Below are 25115 nucleotides of genomic sequence, written 5' to 3'. Positions count from 1 at the left end.
TCCAGAGATTGCTTGGGCAGAGATGAAGAGCAGTGAGGAGGCTACAGGCTGCTGGAGAGGTGTCGTGGTTTAAACAAAGTCAGCCATAAACCCAACAGCCCGTCCACTCACTCCCCCCCTTCTTGCCCTCCCCCTACACCCGGAGGGACGGAGAGGAGAATCGAAAAGAATGCAACTCCCACGGGCTGAGATAAGAACAGCCCAGTAACTAAGGTATAACACAAACCACTACTGCTACCACCAATAATAATAGTGCTAAAGGAAATAACAAGAGGAAAGAATACAACACCTCAACACCAGCCGACCAATAACTCGCCCCACTCCCCCCAGCCGAGCACCGACCCATACCTCGTCCAACCCTGCAGTCCACTAGCCCTTCCGGGTCACTCCCAATTACCTCCCTGGGCATGACGTGCTGTGGTATGGAATACCTCTTTGGCTAGCTTGGGTCAGGTGCCCTGTCTCTGCTTCCTCCCAGCCTCCCCTCATCCCCGGCAGAGCGTGAGGCTCATAGAGTCCTTGGCCAGAATAAACATTACTTAACAACAATTAAAAAACAATCGGTGTTACCAGCTCTCTGCCCAGGCTGGAAGTCAAAACACAGAGCTTGCACCAGTTACTAAGAAGGAGCAAAATGGCTGCTGGTAAACCCAGGACAAGAGGGGTTTGAGGGGAAGCAGAGCTGGCACTAAATGTCCTGGTAACCAGATGACAGTAGTGACAAGGGGTGATGGGTTCAAACTGAAACAGGAAGTTCAGGTTAGATACAAAGCAGAAGCTCTTCCCTGTGAGGGTGCTGAGGCACTGGCACAGGGTGCCCAGAGAAGCTGTGGCTGCCCCATCCCTGGCAGTGCTCAAGGCCGGGTTGGACACAGGGGCTTGGAGCAAGCTGCTCCAGTGGAAGGGGTCCCTGCCCGTGGCAGGGGTTGGAGCTGGAGGAGCTTTAAGGTCCCTTCCAACCCAAACCAGTCTGGGATTCTGAGAAAGTTGGGGCTGTTCAGCCTGGAGAAGAGAAGCTGCATGGAGACCTCATAGCAGCTTCCAGTACCTGAAGGGGGCCTATAGGGATGCTGGAGAGGGACTCTTCATCAGGGACTGTTAGTGACAGGACAAGGGGTAATGGGTTCAAACTTAAACAGGGGAAGTTTAGATTGGATATAAGGAGGAAATTCTTTCCTGTTAGGGTGGTGAGGCACTGGAATCGGTTGCCCAGGGAGGCTGTGAGTGCTTCATCCCTGGCAGTGTTCAAGGCCAGGTTGGACGAAGCCTTAAGTGGGATGGTTTAGTGTGAGGTGTCCCTGCCCATGGCAGGGGGGTTGGAACTGGATGATCTTGAGGTCCTTTCCAACCCTAACTATTCTATGATTCTATGATATGACCACCAGTGCCCCACAGCAGCAGCAGGACTGCAGGTGCCTTTTGAAATCAGTGATAGCTCTTTTCTCCCAGGAGCAGTCTTGTTCTCTACCTGCTTTCCATGTGAACATACATCTTTTTCAAGAGTAGTTTGAAAAATAGGGATGGAAAAGATTGAATTCCGGGATGAACTTTAAGCAGGCTTAAACTTGTCCACTTTGTTTTTACATAACACTGATAGTAGCATCTTTTTTTCCTCTCATGGCCTCACTGGCACAGCTGAAACACCAAAGGGAAGAAACAGCCCTTTGTTTGCTTGTTGTCCTGTGTGGCAGGGGTATGTTTTATGTAATTCTTGGCTGCGTGCTTCAGAGCTAACAAAGCTTTCTGTGTGTCAAGGATACTGTGATGGGGCCAGAGGGAGGGAGAGCAGAGACCTAGAGTGTTCCCAAACAAGTACAAGTGGAGGCTCATTCCCAAAGGAAGAGGGGAGCAATGGGGAAATGGGAATGGTCGGAGCTTGGTCACGGGTCCCACATATTGAGGCTTGGAAAATGGGATCTTTAAACTCTTGGGGAAGGTGTTCCCAGTGGTCAGGAGGAAAAGAGGACATCAGGCAGTGTCCCTGCAGAGCTCTGAGCTGCTCCATGCTGTGTATTCCTCTGCTGCTGTGTGGAATGATGGCCCTGTCGGCCCCTGCTCTGCCATCATGGGCTCCTTGGCTGAGCCACCACCAGCACTGCGCTCCTGGTGACCAGTCTGGGAAGTGGAGCTGCCTGTGCTGAAACCCCCAGGCAAGGCATTGCAGGAGCTTTGCTGGCCCTCGGTCTTCTCGGAAGTGTTCTTCAGTTCCCAAATGGGCTCGAGTCACTCTGTGGTGATGCACAAAGTGTCTCTTGGTGCTGGCTTTAAGGAGCTAAAAGGGTTTGGCTTTGTTCCCCCCTTCCCAAAATGAATTAAAATGCAGCTTAATACACTCCTTCTGGGCCACAGCAGCCATAGAATCACAGCATCAGCTAGCTTGGAAAAGACCTTTAAGATAATCAAGTCCAACCATCATGGAGAAGCCAACTGAAAGGGGGGTTTTAGGTTGTTCAGCATTTGTTGTGCTGTCATTCCTTCCCTCTCTAGATGATAGCATGGAGACGCTGACCTCCACCCAGGTGGTGCATCTGGACTTTGTACTCCTCCAAAATGCAGGTTTTCTTAAGGCAGGAAAATTAACCTGCCTTACATTAAAAATACGCTGATAAATCCAGTGAGGATGAAGTTGTGTTGGCTTCATGTGTGCTGCTGCTTTAAAAGACTATTTTATTTCAAAGTACACTGTATGAAGTGACATTTGTTCCAACATAAGTGAAGAAAAAAGCCTTTTTTTGTTGTGCTGATGGAGGGAAATCATCATATACCTCATGTGAGGATACAGGATCAAATTCTGCTCACAGCTCTTGAGTGCTGGAGTTATGTCCTGTCCATGTAACAGCCAATTGTAATGTGCTGTGGCATGATGGAAGGAGCTCTGTAAGCCCAAGCTGGGTCTTGCGTGCATCAGCATAAGGTGTAGCATTATTTGCTTGGAGGTTTGGTGAGAAGAGGTGTGTCAAAGGAGTTACACTGGATAAACGCTAACATCTGGAATGGGTTTCAATTCTAGAGATGTGAACACTGCTGTCATGGAGCTGTTGATCATGGCATATGCACTGAAGACTTCCTGTGCCCGGAATATCATTGGGGTCATCCCTTACTTCCCCTACAGCAAACAGAGCAAGATGAGGAAGAGGGGCTCTATAGTCTGCAAGCTGCTGGCTTCCATGCTGGCCAAGGCAGGTGAGTGTCACAGAGAACAGCAGCATAGCAGGAGGGTGTCTGTCCTTCTGTTCTACCATCCAGTGCTGGGACATGCTGCTGAGCTCTCCAGCTGCTTTGGGCTATTCGTTTTCTTCAGCTTAGTGTTATTTCTTTGCAACTCACATCCGGGAAGCAGCCCTAGAAGTGACATGTTGAAATACTGCATCAGCCCAGTGCTGTGACTTACCAGAGGCCTGGTTCTCTTTATGTCTTTGGAACTCTTCACATGAACCTGTTGATGCTTTTTTTAGCACATGGCATGTGTGAGTAATAGCTGAAATAGTCTGGAAATGGAGCTATTGAGGATCTCTAGCTGTGTGGGACTCATCTCCTTTCTTTCTTTCCCCTTTTCCTTAGGTTTAACACACATTATCACAATGGACCTTCATCAAAAGGAAATTCAAGGCTTCTTCAGCTTCCCAGTAGACAACCTGAGAGCATCCCCTTTCTTGCTTCAATATATACAGGAAGAAGTGAGGTTACTCTAGTTGTGTGTGTGTATATATATATATATATATATATATATATATATATATATCAACTTGTCTTAATGTGCCAGCAGCATTGGGCCTCTGCTTATGCAATTTGTTGTCAGGCTGGGTCAGTTGTTCTGTTACTGAATTCTTTCTTAGGGGGTACCTATTGCATGTTTCTTAGGCAAGTGAGAAAATGTTCTATTGTATGATTGTACCTTGATAGAAACCAAACTCTTGCCCATAAGATGAGCTTGTTCTCTGTAAAGTCAGTGCCATTTGAGAGCTCCTCTTCATCCTGCTGCCTCTGATCACCTTTTAAATCCTGTCCCACTGTCTCCCCTCACCCTTTGTTCTGTGGTGGATGTCTGACTGCTCTGAATTATTGGCAGACTTTGTCTGAGGCTGAGTATGCCGAATGCTGAGCGCAGGGCATGAGGTTGTATTTTCCATGTGCAGAAGATGATGATTTATGCCCACACATTGGGTTTAAGGCTTCCCCATATGGGGAACCTTCTCCAGACAGAATTGGCTGCAAGGGTTGGAACTGGATGATTTTAAGGTCCTTTCCAACCCAAACCATTCTGTGATTCTAGCCACAGAATGAAGATTTGGGTCTGGGGAAGGAGAAGGGGGTGTGATTATTCATCCATGTATTAAACCTGTACCAATAAGATCTTTACTTAAATAACTTTTTATCATATCCAGATTCCAGACTACAGAAATGCAGTTATTGTAGCCAAATCTCCTGATGCAGCTAAAAGGTAAATGGATGTTTTACTGACTGGTTAAAGGTAACTTGGAAAAAAATCTGGGCTGATGGAAATACACCAGGAAAAATATGGGAGGGTCACACACGGGTCAGCAGTCTGGTCTGGAAGTCCCTTGTGCCTGGAAGTGGGATAAACACCTGTAGTGGTGCAGATGGGCAGCTGAATTTTGCAGTCCCAACCCTGTGGGGGTCACCTCTGAAAGTCTGGGTGGTTCACCTGGGGTTAGGATCAGATTTGCTGCATGAGTTTCAGCAGTGCCTGATCATCTCAGAGAGCATTTAGCAGATGGAGGGTGGCCAGGAGACCCCTGTGCTGCAGCCAAGGGGGCTTTGGGGTGTTAAGTTTGTTTCTGGTGAGGTTTCTTGCTGGGGATCAGCCACGGATGTGCAGCCTTTGCTTGCCCTGTTGGGTCTGGGAGAGATGTGCTCCATCAGCCCAACATCTTCCTGACATGCTGTGGTTGTCCTGCAGGGCTCAGTCCTATGCTGAGAGGCTGCGGCTGGGACTGGCAGTGATCCACGGGGAGGCTCAGTGCACAGAGCAGGACATGGATGATGGACGTCACTCCCCTCCCATGGTCAAAAATGCAACTGTGCATCCTGGCCTGGAGCTGCCGTGTAAGATGGAGCTTCTCTGCTTTCCTGTGGGCAAAAATGAGGGAAGTTTGGTGGGAAACTGCTGTTAGTTTAGGCATGTAGCTATAACCAACCTAATGGCAGTTGGACCAGTGGGAAGGCTGATACCAGCAAGTTGTAGGAGAATGTAGAGGGGAGGGTTTGTATCAAACCCTTTCTGACCATGCAAAGCATCAGTCTTGTTCTCCTTGGCTGTGTCCACGTAACAGTGGCAGATTGACCAAACTCTGCTGAAGGTGGTTCTTTTACGGCCCTCAGCACCAAAACTCATTGAGCTCATGAAACAGAAAACAAATGCAGAAGTGTTACTAACATGGGGACAGGCACTGAGGCTGCTGTCCCCAGTGTGCAGGCTGGCCTTTGTCTTCCCCTCCTGCTGCTGCTGAAAATCTTCATCTTGGCAGCCAGCTGATTGCGTTCCAGTGTGTTTTGACAAGGTTTTGGGGGTTGTGTGGCTGCAGGAGCATTGCTGTGTTGCTTCCTCAGCTCTTGCCATCGACTGGTAAGCTGCTGATTTGGGAGCACAGTGCAAAGTCAAAAGGAGGATGCCTGTGTTCCAGGCAACGCCATCCCCTTTGGATTGCTTGTGTTCCTGCAACAGCAGCAGTCATGACAACCAAAATCCAGCTCTCTCTTTGGAGGGTTTTTACCTTTCTAGGTAGGTGGTGGTGGGACAGGAGCTGAGTGCAGTGAATGTGCCTGAGAAGCGATAGTGGGAAAAGCTGTGAGCAGCTGTGTGTGGTGAGGAGCTACCCCTCATGCAGCCAAGCTTCGTATGCCAGCAGTGGCTATGGCTGCTGCTAAGTGTTTCCTGTTTAAGTTCAGGGAGAGCATCCAGCCAGTTTGTGGGCAGGTTGTGAAGGGCAGGCAGGTGGGACTGCAGGCGTTTTACCTTACCCTGTCATCACTCACTGTAATACAGTCAGTTAAACAGTGCTTATGTTGCTGGAGAAACCCCTGCTGGGCCTTGGGGACCAGGTGAGGTTTGGCAGTGGAGCTTTGGACTTCATCCTGCTTGTCCCCTGTCCAAAGGGGATTTTTTCATGCCCTTCCAACAAAACAGGAACGTATGTGGTTACCCTTGGCCTTTTCCTTCCCCACCTACTCTGAAGAGGATGCTGTCCTTCAGAATGTCACTAGCTGATGTTCGCTGCCAGGGCATTGATGTGACTGTGTTCTTACTTCTATTTCACTTCAAGGAAGCTCAGCTGTGGAAGTTTGTGCTGCTGGTAAATGGCAGCTCAAACAGAGATGTGCCCTTGTCCCGTTTAATTATGATTCCAGTGGAAAATGGTTTTCAGTCCTCACACAACTAATCTGCTGCGGATCACCACTTTCTTATTTCATCTCCTGCAAAAACTTGACTAATGACCTTACATCCTGCATGCCTAAGGCACAAATGTAACACAGTCAAGCTGTGGCTTGGCAGCTGTCTGTCACTGGGCTGGATTATGGGGCCAACTTGTCCAAAGCTCTCAGGAGAAAGTTGCTTTTGTCTCTAGTTGTCCAATCGGATAGATCCCTGGCTTTGAGTGAGCTGGGCTCTGCTGCTGGAGGTGCAGAGTACTGAGGTGTTGTGTGTCTAAAAGCAGTCTGTGAGCTTCTAGTGCATCCTGGTTGTGTTGCAGCCTCTGTTGTGGAGCTGCGCTCTTCCAGGCAGAGGTGGAAGTGCAGCTGTCCAGGGATAGGGATGGCAGTGCTGTGAGTGTCTGCATTTCCTCTCTTTTATACACCTCTTTTCTTGTCTGATTCAGGCATTGGAGAAGTGTCTTCCCACCTCAGGTGGCACATAAATCAAACCTGTTGGCCAGCTCTTCCTGCCATGTGTGCCACCACCAGCAATCCCAGTGGTGTAAGGTGTGATGGCAGAGTGAAGTAGGGTTCAGCTGTGTCCCTGTGTGGTTTGTGAATGGTAGGACACATGCTACTCAGAGCTGTATGCTTCGTTACATCAAAGCTGGCCAGAGAAACCTCTGGGTGTCAAAACAGAAGCATTCTGCAGGGCTCAACTACCACAAACCTGGGTCTGGGCAGTTAGAAGGTGGCTGTGACTAAACCGTGGAGCATCCTCCTCTGAGCTACAGCCACACTGGTGTGGAGCAGCCTGTCCTCCCTCTTGAGACGCTGCAGTTCAGCATTCCCTGAGTTGTGTTCCAGCCAGAAGAGAGGTAAAACTACATCTGGGAGCAGCCCCAGAGCCCTGCAGCGATGACTTGTGCTTTAATGCTATTCTTCATGGGCTTCCTAGTGAGTTGGCTGAGCTCCTGCCTCCTGGTGTGCACCTTTTATCCCTATTCTAGTAGAGATCATGCACCTTTAGTGAGTCTTATATAGTGTAATAGCTTATTTATTGTCCCAAGAGTGTAGTCTCATTTGATGCTCTGGTTTGATGTCGTAAGGAGCTGTAACGGGAAAGTGCCAAAGGTACTTCTAGTTGCAGTTCAAGTGCTGTGCTGAAGCAGCAGCAACAGCTCACATCACTCAGAGCCCAGAAATCAGAGCCTTTGGGACAGGATGACACTCCAAGGTTGTTCTCTTTGATCGTGTGCTCTTTGTGGCTCCAGACTTGCAGCTGGTTTGGGGCTGTGCTTTACCAAATGCATGTGGACTCTGCATGTTTCCTAGAGAAAAGGAGTGGGGCACCATCTGTTAAATCATTTCAGTCCCTTCTATAGATAGCTGCTGGTCTGCTTCCAGCCCAGAGCCCCAGCAAACTGGGGGTGGGGGAAGAAAGTCTGGGTCTTACCCCTGTCTCTTCCTTGTGTTCAGGCTGGGCTTGGGGCTGTTACCTCTCCTTCCAGGTCTGTCTCTCTCACAGAACAGCTTGAGCAGCTTTTTGCTCGTGGACTCTGTTGCAAATGCAACATTCTTCTTCTTGGTAATTATCACTTCAATCCACATTGGCAGCTCCAAAACAGAACTGGGTTTAGCATTTACCATTGGAGTTGGAACTGGATGAGCTTTGATGTCCCTTCCAGCCCAAACCGTTCTATGATTTCTTAATCCATTTTTGACTGTAACAGGCTTATGCACCTGGGAATGCTGGTTCTTTGTGCCAGCGATAAAACCGCTTTTAATGGGAGGTGCTTTAGTGTATATTATATCAGAATGAAAGTGCAGGTTCGAATGTTTGGCTGATGAACTTCTATCCCCACCACCCCTCTGTGTTCTTTGATATTCTTGTTTTATAAAACTGGTGGTTGGTTTGAGTTCTTTTCCCCTCTGTTCTTTATCATCCTCCCCTGAAGCTACAAGTACCACAAGCATCTTTTCTGACTCCAGAAAAACCCCAGCAACTCTTTTAACTTAAACCCCTACATAATCCAAGGGGTTACACCAGGCAGAAGTACAGCTCTGGTTTCCTTCTGTTGCCCTCTGTTGTCTACACACAAATTTTGTGTCTGAGAGGGAAAATGTTCTTTATTACTTGAATCGTGTTTTACCTTTTCATAGCACATCTTTATGGTCAAAGATTTTTGAAAGCAAAAGAATCTGGCTGCAGTAACCCCTGTGTAAGCTCTCCTCACACTGGATTTGATGTGGTTGTGGGTAGATCTTTGGCTTGCAATTGTTTTCTCTTTTTTTGCAGAGAAAATTGAACAAGAAAAAGGGAGAACATCTCTTTAGGATCCGGGTAGGTCCACGTGTTGCCTACCATCCCTGAAAACTAAAGGAGAATTGAAATACAGCATTTAAACCCCAAGCGATGGGAAGTGCTGCTCAGGTTGTAGCTGCTGTGTTAGCCTTTGAGCATAGCAAGGAATGGGTCTGCTTCCTTTATGGAATGGATTTACTGAAACTTTGTGTGTTTCTGGGTAAAATAGTGCTGCATTTCAGCTCCTTGGGCCTGTTTTTTGCTTAGAAGGGTTTTTTCCCTGGCCTGGCTGTTGGAAACGGGTCTCATCTGTGGATGCACACCAAGGGTGGGACAGCAGCCACGTGGAATCCTTTTGGTATTCCACAGCTCCTGCTGGGAGTTCTGTTCCTGCCCAAGCTAGATAACAAGCTAATAACTAATCCAAGCAGGTAGGTAGTGCCTAGAATTGAAATGTATGGTCTGCTTATCTCTTGTGATGTTTAATCTTAGTTTTTCCTTCTCCTAAAAATATTTTCCCTTCAGGATTTAGATGTGACTTTGCATTTGATAGACTAAGGAATCATGCAAGGAAAGCTGAGAATCTGCTCCAAAGAGCAGTTAACTCTTCCAAGTCCAAGGTAGCTGTGACTCTACCTGCAATACCCAGCAGTGAGTAATGTAACTTTGGTCAAACCAGAACTTTTGGCCACCTTCTGTACAGTTTTGGTCAGCTTATGGAGAGCCAGTCTGTGGAGTTGGTCATGTGTGTGAAGAACAGCTCTCCACATGTATCTTTGGAGCTGTGGTCCTCATAATTGCCTTCATCATATCCCTCAGACTGACTCACTCAGCATTCCCAGGCACTGAGGAGTTGTGGGAATAGTGCTGCAGCAGCCTGCTGTGCAGGATGTGGAGTTTTGTGCAGGACCTTTTTCACTCGGGAGGCAAGAAATAATTTTTCAGACAGGCTTTTTGATGGGCACTGGCTTGTGTTCTCATGCTGCTCAAGTGTTCTATCAAAGTAGGTTATCTTAAAGGAGAAAAATCTCCCTCTTTAGGGTGTCCAAAACCCCTTGGTACTGGAGAAGCCTCTGTGGCCTTGGTAGGACACTTTGCACTCCCTGTAGAGAGCATAAAACCTGGGGAGTGCAGATGGGGCAGGTAAGTGTTACAAATGCTGGATGTTCCTCTTCGCTTCAGTGGTTAGATCAGCCCAGATTGTCACCTAATGGCCCACACATGCCCACCCCTGTGTCCTTTGTGTGCTGCATTCACTGTATAAACCTCTGGCAGGTAAGAGGTTTGGCTTATGGAGAAGGCCTGTATCAGAGGCTGATTGCAGTCTGGCGCTACATCTGGACACCCTCAGTGCACCCTAGTTCATCTCTCTGTTATTTTTCCTATTGCTTTCAGGATAAAGCCTGTTACACGTGTACTTTTTGCATGAACCATGTCAGTGCACAGTTAGGCAGGCAGGAGCGGAACCAGCTTTCCCAGTACGTGTCTCCACCATGTGTCAACCAGCTCATCAGTGTGTCCTTTTGCTTCCAATTATTGCTTGCACTGAGCTTAAATAACTGGGTTTGAACTGGGTTTGTCCTGCTCTTTCCATTAATCCCCTTTAAAACAAATACTTACCAGAAAAGGAAGTTTCAGAAGCAAATTGCAGAGCAGGTATTTTTAAGGTCATTACACCCTCTGAAAGAGCCTTGTGTGTTTGGTGAGGTGAGAGAAAGCAAGCAGGCTGCAGTGTGGGTCCCAAAGCCTTCAGAGGAATTAGTGGGTCCAGCAGGTGAAGAACTACATTTGTAAAGCCCTTGAGAGGTGTTGCTCAGAGAAGCCCATCTGATGTTCCCAGTCAAGAGATATCCCTTTTTCTTCAAGTCCTGTTCTGGAGCACACAAAGTCACTGATGCTGCCCATAAACGAGGTGCTGCTTTGGAGCTTCCCTTGCACAGGGGGCTGTTGAATATTTGGATTTGGTTCCTGTCTCTGAGGTCAGTACAAGGTCCCTACAGAAACAGAGAGTTTCATCTTTGTGCAGCACTGCTCTTTATTTCAGGGGAAATGGAGGAGGGGAAAAGGAGGGGAAAAAGAGGGGAATGGTTTTCAACTGGAAGAGGGTAGAATTAGCTTAGATCTTAGGCACCCTGTGAGGGTGCTGAGGCGCTGGCACAGGGTGCCCAGAGAAGCTGTGGCTGCCCCATCCCTGGCAGTGTTCAAGGCCAGGCTGGACACAAGGGCTTGGAGCAAGCCGCTCTTGCGGAAGGTGTCCCTGCCTGTGGCAGTGGGTTGGAACTGGATGAGCTGTAAGATCACTTCCAACCCAAACCAGTCTGGGATTCTATGAAAACAGTGGTTAAACCAGTGGTCACCTGTTTAGGTGGGTGTCAGGATAACAGGAAGCACGCGTCTGTGTAAGATGTAGTTAAAGGCTGGGCCTCTTGTGTGGTGGAGCTGTTGTGGTTTGACTCAAGGGTAACTGACCTGGCCTTTTCTTTCTTCTTATTCTTTAGTGATGATGGCCAAGGAGAAACCACCAATAACTGTGGTTGGAGATGTTGGAGGAAGAATTGCCATCATTGTGGTATGAGTGTGATGGAGAGGAGAGTGGGAGGGGGGTGACTTCCTCCCAGCATCTCCTGTTGACCTCTTTATCCTAGAGAAGAGGAGGAACTGCTCGGGGAGGGTTGGGAATGTGATTGTTGCCACTGTTCTCTCCAGTTTTCCTGGTGGCTTTGGTTATGTCAGCTTTCTGTTGAAAACCCTTTGTACTTCAGTGCTTTAAGCCCTGAAATTTCCTTGCTCCTTTGAAGCTACAAAGGTCACATTTCTACAAATAGTCCACAAATCCAGGACATGCAGAGAAATCTTCTGGAATGTTTAAACACACCCCCCCCAACCATCCAGAAAATCTTGCTGAGCTTCTCATCCTTGCTGTGCCATGCTGCAGTGTAAGTCATCAACACACAGCTACTATCACCGTGATAAAACCCACCTTGCTGAAGAGAAGCTCTGTTGGGGTGTGTGCAGGAACTCCTTTGTTTCCAAGACACGATGTTTGTTTTGCATACCAGCAAAAGGGTCTGTCCATGAGGGAAATGGCATTCACAGGTGGCTGTCCTCACATCCAACAGCAGCTGAAATAGCTAGGGTTTCTGGTTTTCATGTGGCCGAAGCTGCAGTGCCTTGAAGATCCACTCCTGGCCTGCAGGCACAGTCAGCTTTGGGTTTGATGGTATTTCTGTGTCTTCTCAGGATGATATCATTGATGATGTGGAAAGCTTTGTTGCTGCTGCAGAGATCCTGAAAGAGCGTGGAGCCTACAAGATCTTTGTGATGGCTACTCATGGGCTCCTGTCAGCAGATGCCCCCCGTCTCATTGAGGAATCCTCCATCGATGAGGTGGGTCTGCTCTCTGACTGCTCTGGGGGCTGGATTGATGTAGAGCACCAAAACCCACCAACTGGTGTTGTTCCCTGCCACATAGCTCATCTCTGGAATGACTGATTTCCAGTCATTCCAGTTTTCAGCTTTCATCACCATGCTGCTCAAGCTGAACATCAGCTTTCAGTTCCCTGGCTCTTCATGGGCAGGAGGGGGAAGAAGAATCATGTGTGATGAATCCTTATTGAGATCAGATCAGTGTGATGAATCCTAATTGAGATCAGATCAGTTCTGTGTACATGAGAAGGATACTTCAAACCTCACACTTGATAAATGTGTCAGCTGCTGCAGTTGACGTGGATCCCTCAGCCTGTGTGGAGGTGGCTGTTGTGGAGTTGGTGATGCTGGCTCCCTCAGCAGCAACTGTCACCTGGGGGAGACCATTTCTCTTACTCTTCATTTGGACACCCAAGGAGCTCTCCCCTGACCTGCACAGCAGCAGCAGTACACCACCACTCGGGAAGCTCAGTGGGGCGAGCGTATCAGCAGCACGTCTGATGCTCTTTTCTTTGTGATACTCCATAGGTGGTAGTAACCAACACAGTTCCTCACGAGGTCCAGAAGCTGCAGTGCCCCAAAATAAAGACTGTGGATATCAGTTTGATTCTCTCTGAAGCCATCCGACGAATCCACAACGGCGAGTCCATGGCTTATCTCTTTCGCAACATCACTGTAGACGACTAGAGCTGGTGCTGCCCGTGGCCTGGCTTCCACAAGAGAAGGAAACGTGTGTGAAAAGGCATCAGTTATAGGCAGAAGACAACTTTATTCTTGTAGGAGCATGAAGGTTTTCAGTCAGGGGCTGGAGCCATTACATTTTGTGAGCTTTGGGTCATTCTTGTTCTGCAGGGGCAAAGCACATTGGGGGTCTTGGTCATCGCTTGAACACTGCACTGCAACTGCAGGCACTGCTCCTGGAGCTGCTTGGGGCTGCTGAGTTGTGGCAGAGTCTCATGGGGACGGGGAGTGCAGCTCTGCTCTCCAGAACACTAACAGTGACCCTGCTACCAAAGCAGAGGATGGTCAGGTTTGGTGCCTCCTGTGCAGCCCATCCCCTCTGAACAGCCGCTATGCCTGGCCTGTGGGGCTGTTGCTGTAAGCAGGCTCACTTGGCAGCTTGCAGCCCCTTCCACAGGGAAGCAGGGAAGCTTGTTCCTTTCTTGTGTGACGCTAATCCTTGCCTGGAGGGGACACTTGAGAAGGCAGCACAAGGGGCTTGTGAAGGGCTTTGTCTCCAGGATGATGGAAGAATAAATTCTGTAACTGTGATCTTCCCCTTGCTGAGGCAGACAAACACTCCAGTAAAACATGTACCACTTTCCAGCCTGCTGAGGAACAAATCACTTGCTTCCAGCGTGCACTGCTGTCACTAACAGACCCTTCTTCCCTTTTGCTTCTCCTTCAACTTCTGCCCACATCCTCTCTTCCCCTCCAGCATCTAAATGTGTTCCAGGGTGCTGAGTGCCAGGCAGTGCCTGGGCAGGGCCAGCCTCAGCAGTAATAAACAAGTGTGCTCTGCACCAGAGTGGCCAGGCTCAGAGCTGGGGAGGGGACACGGGGGCTCGGAGTGTGTGGGTTGGCTCCAGTGTCTCCAGCAGGGCTGGGTGAGGGCTTGAGGCTGGGGCTGGGTTTCGTGTGTTTTCCAAGCACTAGGAAGAAGTCCCTGCTCTGCCCTGGGAGCACAGTGTGGCTCCTCAGCCTGCTCCAGGCACACAGTCCGGTGCTGGGAGGGTTATGGAATGGATCTGTTGGAGTGTGTGGAGTCCGTGCAGATGTCTGCGTGTAACCCCTTGCTCTGAGCTAGCATTGGACCACGCTTTTCCTCCTGGAAGACGTGAGCAGCGCTGCTCTTCTCTCCCCATTGCTTGTCACGCCTGCCAGAAGCAACGTCAGGGCTTGTTGCCTGCTCTTGCCCAGTTCGGGCTTGCTTTGGGTAGAGAGCATGGAACGCACAGCCCCAAGTGAGCAGTGGGTTGAGCCGTGCCCTGTGGGTTGTGATCAGCACCAGAGCCCGAGCTGTCCTCAGGCTTCCCTTCACTAGACGCCAGAAGCAGTTGGCTGACATGAAGCCAGAGCTGTCTGCAGCTCCCTGCCTGCTTTAGGAAAGCCGGTACCGCAGGGTTGGGGGCAGATGGTGGGCTGGGGCTGGGTGGACGCAGTGCCCGCCTCCCTGATGGAGCCAGCGCCTCTTGCCTGCCGCCCCCCCTCGCCCCAAGCTGCTTCCCCCGTGAGCTGCCCCCGGGGCTGCCTGCGCCGCTCCGGTAGCTCCGCCGAGGGAGCTGCGTGCCCGGGGGGGCCCCGCTGCCGCCCGGTGCTCCGCAGCCCCGCCCCCTGCCGGTGGGCTCGGCCAATCGGCGTCGAGGAGCGGCGGGCGGTGGCCAATAAGGAGCAGGCGGAGCCGGCCTCGCCACATCCCGGGGAGCCGAAGGACGGGGCAGGGGCTCGGCTCGGCTCGGCTCGGCTCGGCTCGGCTCGGCTCGGCTCGGCTCGGCTCGGCTCGGCTCGGCTCCGCTCCGCTCCGCTCCGCTCCCGTTCTCCTCTTACCCCAGGTCCGCTCCTGTTACCGGCCCCAGCAGCACCGGACCCGAGGTCGTGCTTGTGACCCCCCCAGCGCTGTGCAGGGCCTGGGGCCCTGGGCCGGGTGCCCGCCCCGGGCTGGGAGCAGCCGGCGGACGGGACGGCACGGCCCCGCCGCGAGGCACCGGCTCCCGGGCTGACTGCGTGAGTGCCGACGTGGGGCAGCTGGAGGAGGAGGAGGCCAACGAGAGCACCGTCTCCAGGGCAGCGGCCCTCCCAGTTGCCTTCTCCAGGGCCACGCTGCCGTTACAGCAAGGTCTGGTTTAAGCCCGAGGACCCCGTGGGGCTTCGCTGCCGCTGGGGAAGGGATTGAGTTTTGGGGAGGAAGAGCTGGGGCTGAAGCGCTGCTCGGGGGCCTCCCCGTGCTGACAGGGGCTGTCGCTCTGCCAGCTGTGGGTCCGAGAGAGCCAGCGCCCTCAGCTCCGTGCCCCCGGAGCTCCCGCCCCGCCACCTTCTCCATCCCTTCCTTCCCCACTCCTGAGCTGCGGCGGGGAGCTGTGTCTGCTCCTTGGGCAGCAGAGGGGCTCCATCAGTCTCATGGGCCTCATCTCCCACCCCAAGTCCCCTTGGCTCATCCAAGGGCTAAACCCAGCAGTGGTGGGGACCAGAGAGGGACCGCATCCTGCACGGCACTGAGTGGCACGGGGACACGCTGTTCTGGTGTCCCCCGGGGCAGGGACCCTCCCTGGGGCTCACCCCTGCCAGCCTGCTCTCTACCAGCGCCTTCCCAAGGAGCTCGCTCAGGTGAAGGAGGAACAGTCCTGCATGCAAGGGGAAGCCCGGATGAGCCGGCCGGCGCTTGGCCTGGGAGCTGCTGCCTTACCCCTGGGAGGGAGCTTGGCCTTTGCCCCCTGTGTCACCCAGCAAAGGGGGACAAGGAAGAGGTGGAGGAAAACCCAGAGGATGAGGAGAAGGCCAGTCCGCCCCTGCTGACACCCCAGGGCCCCGGTGGCCCAGCAGCATTAAATGGTGATGCTCAGCCCGTGTGGGGGACCCTGGCTTGGGACCTGCCCCTCATGCACAGGCAGGGGTCAGCAGCATCCCTTGGCCCACAGCCACGTGTCACTGGGGTGGCTGAAAACAGCTCCTGGGGCACCCCCCGCCCTGCCTGAACCCCATGTGGGCGCCCATGGCCCTACAGTGGGGCTGGGGGCACCGGGCGGTGCAGCAGCAGCAGCAGCACCTGGCTCCTGCCAGAGGCCAATCCCAGCCCAAGGCAATGGTGCTGCAAGGGGTGAGCAGCACCCGGCTGCCTTCCTGCTCCCCTCGTGGGGAGCCCCCTTCATCGCCCTCCTGCCCCTCGCAGCGCTGCCGCCATGGCTGGGAAGGCGGCACCGACCCCGGCCACCGAGCCCAGCACCAGAACCTGCCCCAGCCTCGGGGGAGCGGGCCCCCCCTTGCCCTAAAGCCCCTGGAGCCTGCTTTGGGAGTGCCCCCGGTGCCCCCTGCACTGGGGTAACTGGGAGCCAGCCAAGGCCCCTCCTCACCCATGGGCAGGCTCAGGTGTTGATGAGCTCAGCCCACCCCCAGCCCTGACTGATCTGCAGGACGGGGCCCAGCGGGGGGGTCACCAGCCCCTATGAACACAAGCACCAGGCACAGGCTCCCCCCGGTGCTGCCTGTGTCCCTCCGTGGTGAGCAGCCCCAGCTGGGAGCGTTCCCCCTTTCCTCCCCATTTCCTGTTGTGCTGTGCCAGGTCTGTCCTGCCCTGGGGCTCTCCTGGTGTCCTGGGGGCTGCTTTGCTGCTGCCCTTGAGCCCCCCGGCCCTTGCTGGCACCTCTGGAGCTGCTGCATTCCCTTTTGGGAGGATTCTGACCCCAGTGGCGTGAGCGGGATGGCAGCGGGGTCGGGGGGTTTATCCCATGGGATGGAGTTGGGCTCTGGAAGCACCAAACCAGGGGCTGGGTGCGCTGTTGGTGTCATTTGATGACACTGATGTCATTGGAGCGCTGTGCGCGGTGCTGGTGTCCTCAACATGAGAAGGACATGGAGCTGTTGGAGCAAGTCCAGAGGAGGCCACGGGGATGATCAGGGGCTGCAGCACCTCCTGTATGGAGACAGGGTGAGAACACTGGGGCTGTTCAGCCTGGAGAAGAGAAGCTGCGTGGAGACCTCAGAGCAGCTTCCAGTGTCTGAAGGGGGCAAGGGGTGATGGGGACGGACCCTTCATCAGGGACTGGAGTGATGGGACAAGGGGCGATGGGCTCAAACTGCAGGGGTTGGAACTGGATGAGCTTTAAGGTCCCTTCCAACACAAACCAGGCTGGGATTTGAAGGCTGGAGGCACAGGGAATGGCTTGGGAGGTCAGGGCCCAGGGCTGAGCCACTCCAGGGCTCTGCCCATCCCATGGTGGGCACTGGGGGACAACCTGCAGGCATCCCCTTGGCCCCTGAGCACAGCAGCACTGGGTATCCTGCAGCACCGAGGCACGGGGTGGGCGATGGGCTTTAGGGGCTGCTGCAAGGCACAGGATGGGGTCCCCGCCCTAATACCCCCATGACTGCAGGCTCTCCCCTCCCCTCTGCTCCCCCTGCCTGAGGGTGCAGCCCCCCGGGGGCTGTGGCAGCTCCTGTGGGCCCCCCCTCCATGACCCCCATTCCCAGTGCCCTGCCGGGACGTGCTCCCAGCAGAGAGACCAGGCGGGAGAGCTGCTGTTAAAAACGGGATGTCTTCTTTTTGCCTTTTTTTTATTATTTTTAAGTTAATAGAAAACTTCCCCCGGGCTCGCCTTTGTCTTTTTTCTCTTTTTTTTTTTTTTTTTGTTTTTTTTTTTTGTGTCTTTTCTCTGTTTTTTTTAAGCAAGATTGATTCGAAAACTAAAAACCTCCCCTGCTGCCCCCTCCCTGGGCAAGGGCCATGAACAGCACCCGCAGGGACCTCACCTTGATACCCCCCCGCAGGCCCTGGGGGGGGTCAGGGGGGTCTGTGCAAGAAGCCAGGCTGGATGTCGGAAGCCAGAGGAGGGGCGCGTTTGCTGTGGGTGCTGCAAGAGGCACCCGGGGGGTCCAGAGCTGGGGGCGGGGGGGGCAATGGCTCCGTGCCCCCATGGCCACCTCCATCCCTTGATTCTGTGGTATTCCCCCCCCCCCCCCTGCTTTTCCCTCTCCTGCCCTGCTGCAGGGATGCTGGGGGAAGCCAGAGGGACCCCCCCACACGCACCCAGCGGCTGCCTCCTTCTCTCTGGATTTATATACATTAGATATATTTATATATTATAGCTATAGATTTAAAAAAGAAAGGGGGGGTGGAAAGGCCCAGCCAGCAGCTCCTGCAGGGGCTCTCGAGGCCCCCCCCAAATAATAATAAATCCTAGAAAATGCTTCCAGTGCGTTGCTCAAGGAGCCCCCGCTCCCAACGCCCTGGCCCGGACCCCCCCCCCCAGCCTCCTCCATCCCACCCTCCCAATGCCCCCCCTCCACCATCCCAGTCTTATCTCTGGCCGTCCATGGTGGCCACGGCTTTCTGTGGGGGGGCAGCGGGCGGGGGCGCGGGGGGCCAGGTGGGCTGCCCGTGGTGGAGGTGGTGGTGCAGGCCATGGGCGGTGGGTGAGGAGGGGGGCAGCCAGGCCGGCTGGTGGCTGGGGGGCGAGGAGGCCCAGAAGGGGCTGAAGCTGCCCGGGGGGGAGCAGGCCATGGAGGTGATGGGGCTGTTGCTGCTCTGCAGGCTCTCGGAGGTCCGCAGCTTGGAGAACATGGCCAGAGCGTCCGGGAAGTTGGGTGGCGTGGCTGGGGTGTTGCTGGGGGTGCACATCTGCGGGGCAGAGGAAAGGGGGGGTCAGATCGGTCTGGTTTGGGGTGCCAACCCCATCCATGGGGACCCATCCCGCACCTGGCAACCCCCCCAGCCCCAGGGGATGCTCGGAGCCTGGCTCTGGCTCAGCTTGGGGTACCCAAGGGTCTGGTGGTTCCCTTAAGGGGGGGGCTGCCTGGGGAGGGCCAGCAGCCCAGGCTGGGAAGGACATTTTGGAGCATCCCGGATGCTCGAAGCCCTGCGGATGCTCGAAGCCCTGAGGATGCTCGAAGCCCTGAGGTGAGGCAGGTCTGGGGAGGGGGCCACTGCTCTGGTGCCAGCTGCACCCCCAGAGAGGAGCAGTGGGGATGGGGCCGATGCAATGGGGCCTAGGAGGCCCCCAACTCCCCTACATACCCCGCTGCAGCAGAGAGAGTGAAGGGCAGGCATCCCCCTGCCCCAGAGGGGGACCCAATTCAGCAAAGCACTCTTGACTATAGGGGGGTTATATATCTATATGTAGAAATGTGTGTGTGTGTATATATATATACATACATGTTCCTCCTCATCCCATCCATGGGATGAGGGGTCCCTGGGATCAAAGGATCAGCCAGGAGTCCTGCAGGTGTCCCCCACAGCCCACCAAGTTAAGAACTGCCATGTAGTCATTGCCTTCCTCCTCCAATGCTTTAAGGTGGGCTTGGAGCAAGCTGCTCCAAGGAAGGGGTCCCTGCCCGTGGCAGGGGTTGGAGCTTTAAGGTCCCTTCAACCCAGTCTATGGCTCCATAAAGGAGCCGCTTGGCTGTCGGAGGACCAGTCCCTGCCCCACAGCTGGATCCTGCGGGGGCTCTGTGGGGTGCTGGGGGTGACGGTGACACCCCCCCTCCACCAGAGCACTGCTCTGTCCTCTGCTGCTGGGAAAAGAGATGGGAGCTGCGCCCATGGAGCCCCTCACCTGCCCTGAGCCGTGCGGGGCCGGGGGGGGAACAGCCAGAACCCCCCCAGACTGTGGGGGGTGTCTGTGGAGAAGGCGAAAAGTGCTTTGTGGGGCTGGGGGGGGCTGTCCCCTGCGCCAGGCTGGGGAGGCAATGGGGCACCCGCTGCGCTCCACGGTCCCGCTCGGGCTGGGATGGGTTTCGGCAGGGCCGGTTTGCATCCCGCTCCCGGCAGCGCCGGTGTGAAAGCACAGGCGAGGCCCGGAGCCGGCCCCGCTCCCGCCGGGAATGACGGGGATGAGGCCCTGCGGGCTCCCCACAGCAGCAGCAGCGCGCGGGGATGGAAGCAGAGGGGTCCAGGCAGGAGCCGGGCTCTGAAATGACTTTGTCCAAGGGACGGAGCCGGCGATGCCGGCGGCTGATTCCCCGATGGAACGAGAAAAGGGGGGTGTGGGGGGGGGAAATCGGCTTAGGCCGGATCCGCTCCTGCCCCCGCGCACGGCAAAGCCGAGCTCCTTCCACAGGAAAAAGCCATCGGAAAGCCCAAAGCAAACCCAAGCAAAACCACCCGGAGGGGACGAGCTCCCCCCCCACCCCGCCCCGGGCAGGGGCCGTGCCCTCGGCCAAGGTCAAGCGGTGCTCGGGGACAAGGGGGGCAGCAGCGGGGCCGCCCCCCGGGCGCCGGGGGCCCCGGTTCCGCCGCGATGCTCGCAGGACAAGCTGCTTCCTGGCAGACATCTTAGCTCGTGTTTACATTCGCCGTGCTCCGGGCCCCAGCAATATGGCTGGCAGGGGAGCCCGGAGCCCCGCGCACCCCGGCGGGGGGGGGGTCCTGGGCACCGAGGGGGGGGGGAAGGGGTTTTTGGGGGGGGTTGGACGCTGTTAGAGTGGGTTGGAGGGGGGGTGGGGAGGGAGGGGATGGGTGCGGGCCCCACTCACCATCTGCGGGGGGTGGTGGCTGCTGGGGATGTTGGTCTCCTGGAAGAAGGCGCTCAGGGCTGTCTGTGGGGACAACGCTCCAGCTCCAGCACCCGGATGCCGGGGGGGACACAGCACCGTGCCCCCCGTCCCGGTCAGAACCACCCCCCCCCCCCGACGGGACCACCCCACGGTGCACGCAGAGGTGCTGCCCCGCCGCCTCCCGAGCCAGGCCTAGCGCGGCGGGGGGGGGGGCCTGGTGCTGCCCTTCACCGGCCCACCCGGGATCGTGCCATTGCCCCCCGCTTCACGTCGGGGGCCCTATGCACGGCGTACAGCACACTGTTACAGCCTGCCCCCCGCCCGGGGCCGCGCTCGGGTTACGGCCAGGGTATAAATAGCCCCGGGGGAGCTCGGACCCGGTTCCCCCCCCCCCACCTCGCCGCGTGTGTGCTGGGGGGGGGGGGGGGGGGCGCAGCGGCCCGGCCACGCGTGTCGGTGGGCCGCGGATGGGCCTGCACGCACCGCTCCGCCCCGTGGCTGTGCGGGTGCCCCGGTTCGGGGTGTCCCGGTTAAAATGGGGGGGGGGGGGTTCGGTCCCGGTTGAGTGCGGGGGGGGGCGAGTACCTCGAACTGCCAGTGGGCCGCCTGCAGCAGCTGCTTGGCCTGGTCGGCGGCGCACCCGGCCGCCAGCACGAACTGGTTGATCATCACCTGGTGCCGCAGCTCCTCCATGTTCACGGACATGGCCGGGCGGCCCCGCACGGCCTCGGGCCGCGGGGCGGGGGGGGCACACGGAGAGCACCGGGATCGAGCGGGGGGGGGGGGGGGGGGAGGGGGCGAGCACCGGAGGAGGCCCCGCCCCCGCGCGCTGATTGGCTGCCGCCGCGCCGCCCGCCCCGACGGGCGTTCGGTTCGAATCTTCCAGCTGCCCCAGCGCCGCGCCCCGCCCCGCCGCCTTCCCATTGGCGGACGCTTGTGTTTTGGCTGCAGGCGGCGCTGCTATTGGTGGGTGAGCGGCGGGGAGGGTGGGGTTGCTGCTGATTGGGTACGTGGTGGCCTGCTTTCGGGAGGCGCTGTGACGTCACGTTCATTGATGAGGTTCATTGATGGCGGGGGGGGACCCGCACGGGCTGGAGCCGACGGGGCGGGGGTCAAGAGGCAAACGCGGGTCCTGCCCCCGGGCCACAGCAACCCCGGCAACGCTCCGGGCTTGGGGGGAGCGGCTGGAACCTGCCCATGGAACGGGAGCGGGGGTGCGGAGCGATGGAGCTGGGCGGGAGCAGCCTGCGCCCGGGCAGCCGGGAAGCCCCCAGCGTCCTGGCCTGGGTCAGCCCCAGTGCGGCTGCAGGGCCAGGGCAGGGACTGTGCCCCTGCGCTGGGCACTGGTGAGGCCGCACCTCGGATCCTGTGCTCAGCTCCGGGCCCCTCACTGCGAGAGAGACACTGAGGGGCTGGAGCGGGGCAGAGAAGGGAATGGAGCTGGGGCAGGGCCTGGAGCACAGCGGGGATGGGGAACGGCTGAGGGACCTGGGGCGTTCAGATGGAGAAGAGAAGGCTCAGGGGGGACCTGATGGCTCCCTACAAGTGCCTGACAGGAGGATGGAGCCAGGAGGGGCTGGGCTCTGCTCCCGAGGAACAAGGGATGGGACAAGAGGAACCGGCCTCAAGCTGCCCCAGGGCAGGTTTAGATGGAGCTGAGGAACAATTCCTGCCCCAGAGGGTGCTCAGGCATTGGAACAGGCTGCCCAGGGCAGGGCTGCAGGCACCGGCCCTGCGAGTGCTCACACCCCGTGGAGACGAGGCCTCAGTGCCATGGGGCAGGGGTGGCCTCGGCAGGGCTGGGGGACGGGTGGACTGGGTGAGCTTAAAGGGCTTTTCCAACCCGGTTGATTCTGGGGTGCCCCCTTTTAACTCCCCATCACCGGTGGGGCAGGGACCCCAGCCTAAGACCAGGGGCTGAGGCTGGAGGCCAGGTTTATTGGGCCAGGTCAGGCCCCCAGGTTTGGGGTTTTGAGGTTTGCTTTGTAATACTGTGTTTAAAATCCTGGTGACCCCAAGACTCAGCTGCAGCCTGCGAGGGTGAGAACCCCCGAGGGTGTCCCCCCCCACTGCTGGGTTTGCGGAGCGAGGGGACTGGTGCGATGCACGCCTGGCAAACAGGAAAGGTGCCTTCCAAACCCGAATGAATAAACCGGGGACTTTGCCCACGGATGGTGTGAAAACATTGAGCTGGAAAGCACCACTGGGGCTGGGATGTGATGGGGGTGACCGGTGGGTGAGGAGAGGGAAGGAAGAGGTGGAGGGGTGGAGGTTCAAGGCAGCTGCTTGCCCCCAGCAGCCAGTGTGCGAGAGCCCCAGTGGGTCACGTGTGGGGTGGCAGTGGCCGTGTGGATGTGGGGCAGGCAGGCAGTGGGCAAACTGTGCCAGGTGGAGGTGTGGAAAGAGCAGTTCCAGAAGCGGGGATCCCAAAGCCGCCCGTCTCCTGCGTGCAGTCCTGGAGAGCGCCCAGGACCTCCTGCTTGCCAAAAACACCCACATCAGCATCAAGCTGAGTTAGCAAAGCTGTGAGCAGCCGGCCCTGGGTGCGGGATGCCTGTAAAACCCATGGGGATGCTGCTTATGAGCCCTCAGTGGGCTCATGCAGGCAACAGGGACCTGAGGCTGCGGTAAAACACAGTGTCAGTGGAACCTGGGACACCAGGCAGGGCCCTCAGAGCCTGGCCTGGCTGCAGGGCCATGAGGCTGCTGCATACACCTCGGAATTCCCACCTGGCAAACCAGGTGGTGGAAAAGCCCCTTTTGGGGCAGGATTTGCAGGGAGGGCAGTGAGGAAGATGCTGCGAGGGCTGGAGCAACTCTGCTCTGGAGCCAGGCTGAGGGAGCTGGGCTGGGGCAGCCTGGACAAGAGAAGGCTCCTGAAGGGGAGACCTGAGAGCAGCTCCAGTGCCTGAAGGGGCTGCAGGGAACCTGGAGAGGGGCTTGGGACAAGGGCCTGTAGGGACAGGCCAAGGGGAATGGCTTGAACCTGCCCGAGGGGAGACTGAGGTGAGCTCTTAGGCAGAAGCTCTTCCCTGTGAGGGTGCTGAGGCGCTGGCACAGGGTGCCCAGAGAAGCTGTGGCTGCCCCATCCCTGGCAGTGCTCAAGGCCAGGTTGGACACAGGGGCTTGGAGCAAGCTGCTCCTGTGGAAGGGGTCCCTGCCCGTGGCAGGGGTTGGAGCTGGAGGAGCTTTAAGGTGCCTTCAACCCAACCCAGCCTGGGATTCTGTGATTTGCCTTTGGCCCTTGCTGGTCTGATCCTGCCCGAGGTCTCTTCCATCCTCCCTGTGCTGCCACCCCACAGGGACCCCATGCGGGGTCTGGGCTCCCACTTCCAGCCAGGAGCTGCTCCAGGAACCAGCCTGGAGGCTGATGCTACGTTAGGGCTCAGCACCCAGTAACGAAGGGGCAGCCCCCTCTGAAGCCGTTGCCACCCTGCAGGGCTGCACGGGGCTGGGCTCAGAGCCCTGGGGTGGGTTTGTCAGCACATCCCAGTGCCTGTGGAGGAACTGGAGCACCGCGTCTATGGACAAACGTTTGCTGCTCAGTCTCCATTGAGCAAACTGCTGTGCCCTCCCATGCCTCAGTTTCCCTCTTTGCACAAGGAGGCAGGAGCAGGATCCTCTTTCCCTGCCAAACACACACCAAATCCCACAGCCGGGTGGCCTGAGCACTGCAGCCTTGTATCTTGCGCAGCTGCAGGTGCGTTTTGGGGTTAAACGTTGCTATTTCCCCATGGGTTGGATTCCCCCTCCCCATGGCCCTGCTGGGCTTTGTCCTGGCTTTATGCATGCAGGATGCGGCCAGGCCTGGGAGGACCCTGCCCTCGAAGCCGGATCATCGCCCATTCCTGCCTGTGCTCCCGTGCTCCACTGCGGCACTGTCCTACAAAACCCTCTGCTGCAGCGGAGACACAAAACCCACCCCGCGAGCTGTGCATGCACACAGCAGCTCTGCGTGCGGTGGCTGCCGGGCCATGGATCTGCACGGGGATAACCTGGAATTACGACAGGCACTAACCCGTGCAGTGTGCAGTGTGCAGTGTGCAGTGTGCTCTGTGCTCTGTGCTCCGTGCTCTGTGCTCTGTGCTGCTCCGGCTCCCGGGCTCACATTTCCCCCTGGCAGCTCAGCAGCGCTGGGCACTCCTCCGATGATCCATGCGCACAACGGGCTCCCCAGGATGTGCTGGGGTGAGCAGGGATCAGCCCCCAAGGGCTGAACAAGGCTCCCTGTTGGTTGATGTGGCCCTCGGCTCCTTTTCGGCCAGTGCTGGCCCCCAGCAGGGCTGTGACGTGCAGCAGTGTGGACACTGGCGCTGCGGGTGACACTGGGGCCGCGGGGCCTGGCGTGATGGGCACAGGCAGAGAACCGGGGTACAAAGTGCCCCCGGGTGATGGTGGCTGCTCCTTGGCTTGGCTTTTCTCAGCCAAACGATGAGGGAGGGCAGGGGATGCGTGGTCCCTCTGTGAGGGGGGAGCCCCGGGGGTGGCTCCAGGACACGGGGCAGCGGATGCCTCCCCGCACGTCTCCTGGTTGGTATTTATAGCACTCGAGTTATCAACTCGAATCAAAATCATGTGCTGCTCCACTAACTTCCACTGCAGGACTACCTAATCACAGCGGTTTAAGTGGGCATCCAGAGGGTCCCTCCTTCACGTTCACCTCCAAGGGGAAGATGTGAAGGTGCTTCTCGGTAGCATAACGCTGGGGGAAGCTGGGGTGCACCGGAGTGGGCAGGCAGAGGCTGCTGCTGGCAAACGCACCAGAGCTGGGAAGGGAGGAGATGGAGGTGGACGCTGGCAGGGG

At 56.4% G+C, this 25115-nt stretch overlaps 2 protein-coding genes across 9 annotated transcripts in view; one reads left to right on the top strand and one right to left on the bottom strand.

Annotated features, from left to right (window-relative positions):
- The window catches only part of PRPSAP1 (phosphoribosyl pyrophosphate synthetase associated protein 1), a 35442-nt gene extending 22006 nt beyond the window's left edge, over positions 1–13436 (top strand). For all 8 annotated transcript variants that reach the window (XM_065694018.1, XM_065694015.1, XM_065694014.1 and 5 more), the window contains 7 exons: positions 3011–3183; positions 3562–3677; positions 4386–4441; positions 4922–5067; positions 11179–11249; positions 11921–12067; positions 12635–13436. In XM_065694018.1, coding sequence (XP_065550090.1) covers positions 3011–3183; positions 3562–3677; positions 4386–4441; positions 4922–5067; positions 11179–11249; positions 11921–12067; positions 12635–12793 — 868 coding nt within the window. In that variant the 3' untranslated portion in view covers positions 12794–13436. The remainder of the gene's footprint in view (positions 1–3010; positions 3184–3561; positions 3678–4385; positions 4442–4921; positions 5068–11178; positions 11250–11920; positions 12068–12634) is intronic.
- Positions 13437–17336: 3900 nt separating this feature from the next.
- On the bottom strand, positions 17337–21100 carry UBALD2 (UBA like domain containing 2). Its single transcript, XM_065693822.1, has 3 exons — positions 20897–21100; positions 20291–20353; positions 17337–18437 (listed from the first exon to the last, which is right to left on the bottom strand). The coding sequence occupies exons 1-3, from the start codon at positions 21014–21016 to the stop codon at positions 18117–18119; spliced, it is 504 nt and encodes a 167-aa protein (XP_065549894.1). The 5' UTR covers positions 21017–21100; the 3' UTR covers positions 17337–18116.
- Positions 21101–25115: the final 4015 nt, after the last annotated feature.

Source organism: Lathamus discolor, chromosome 13 (genome assembly GCF_037157495.1).
Source record: "Lathamus discolor isolate bLatDis1 chromosome 13, bLatDis1.hap1, whole genome shotgun sequence".
NCBI lineage: Eukaryota > Metazoa > Chordata > Aves > Psittaciformes > Psittacidae > Lathamus > Lathamus discolor.
Note: the sequence above shows the minus strand (reverse complement) of the source record. Positions and strands in the feature narration are given on the sequence as shown.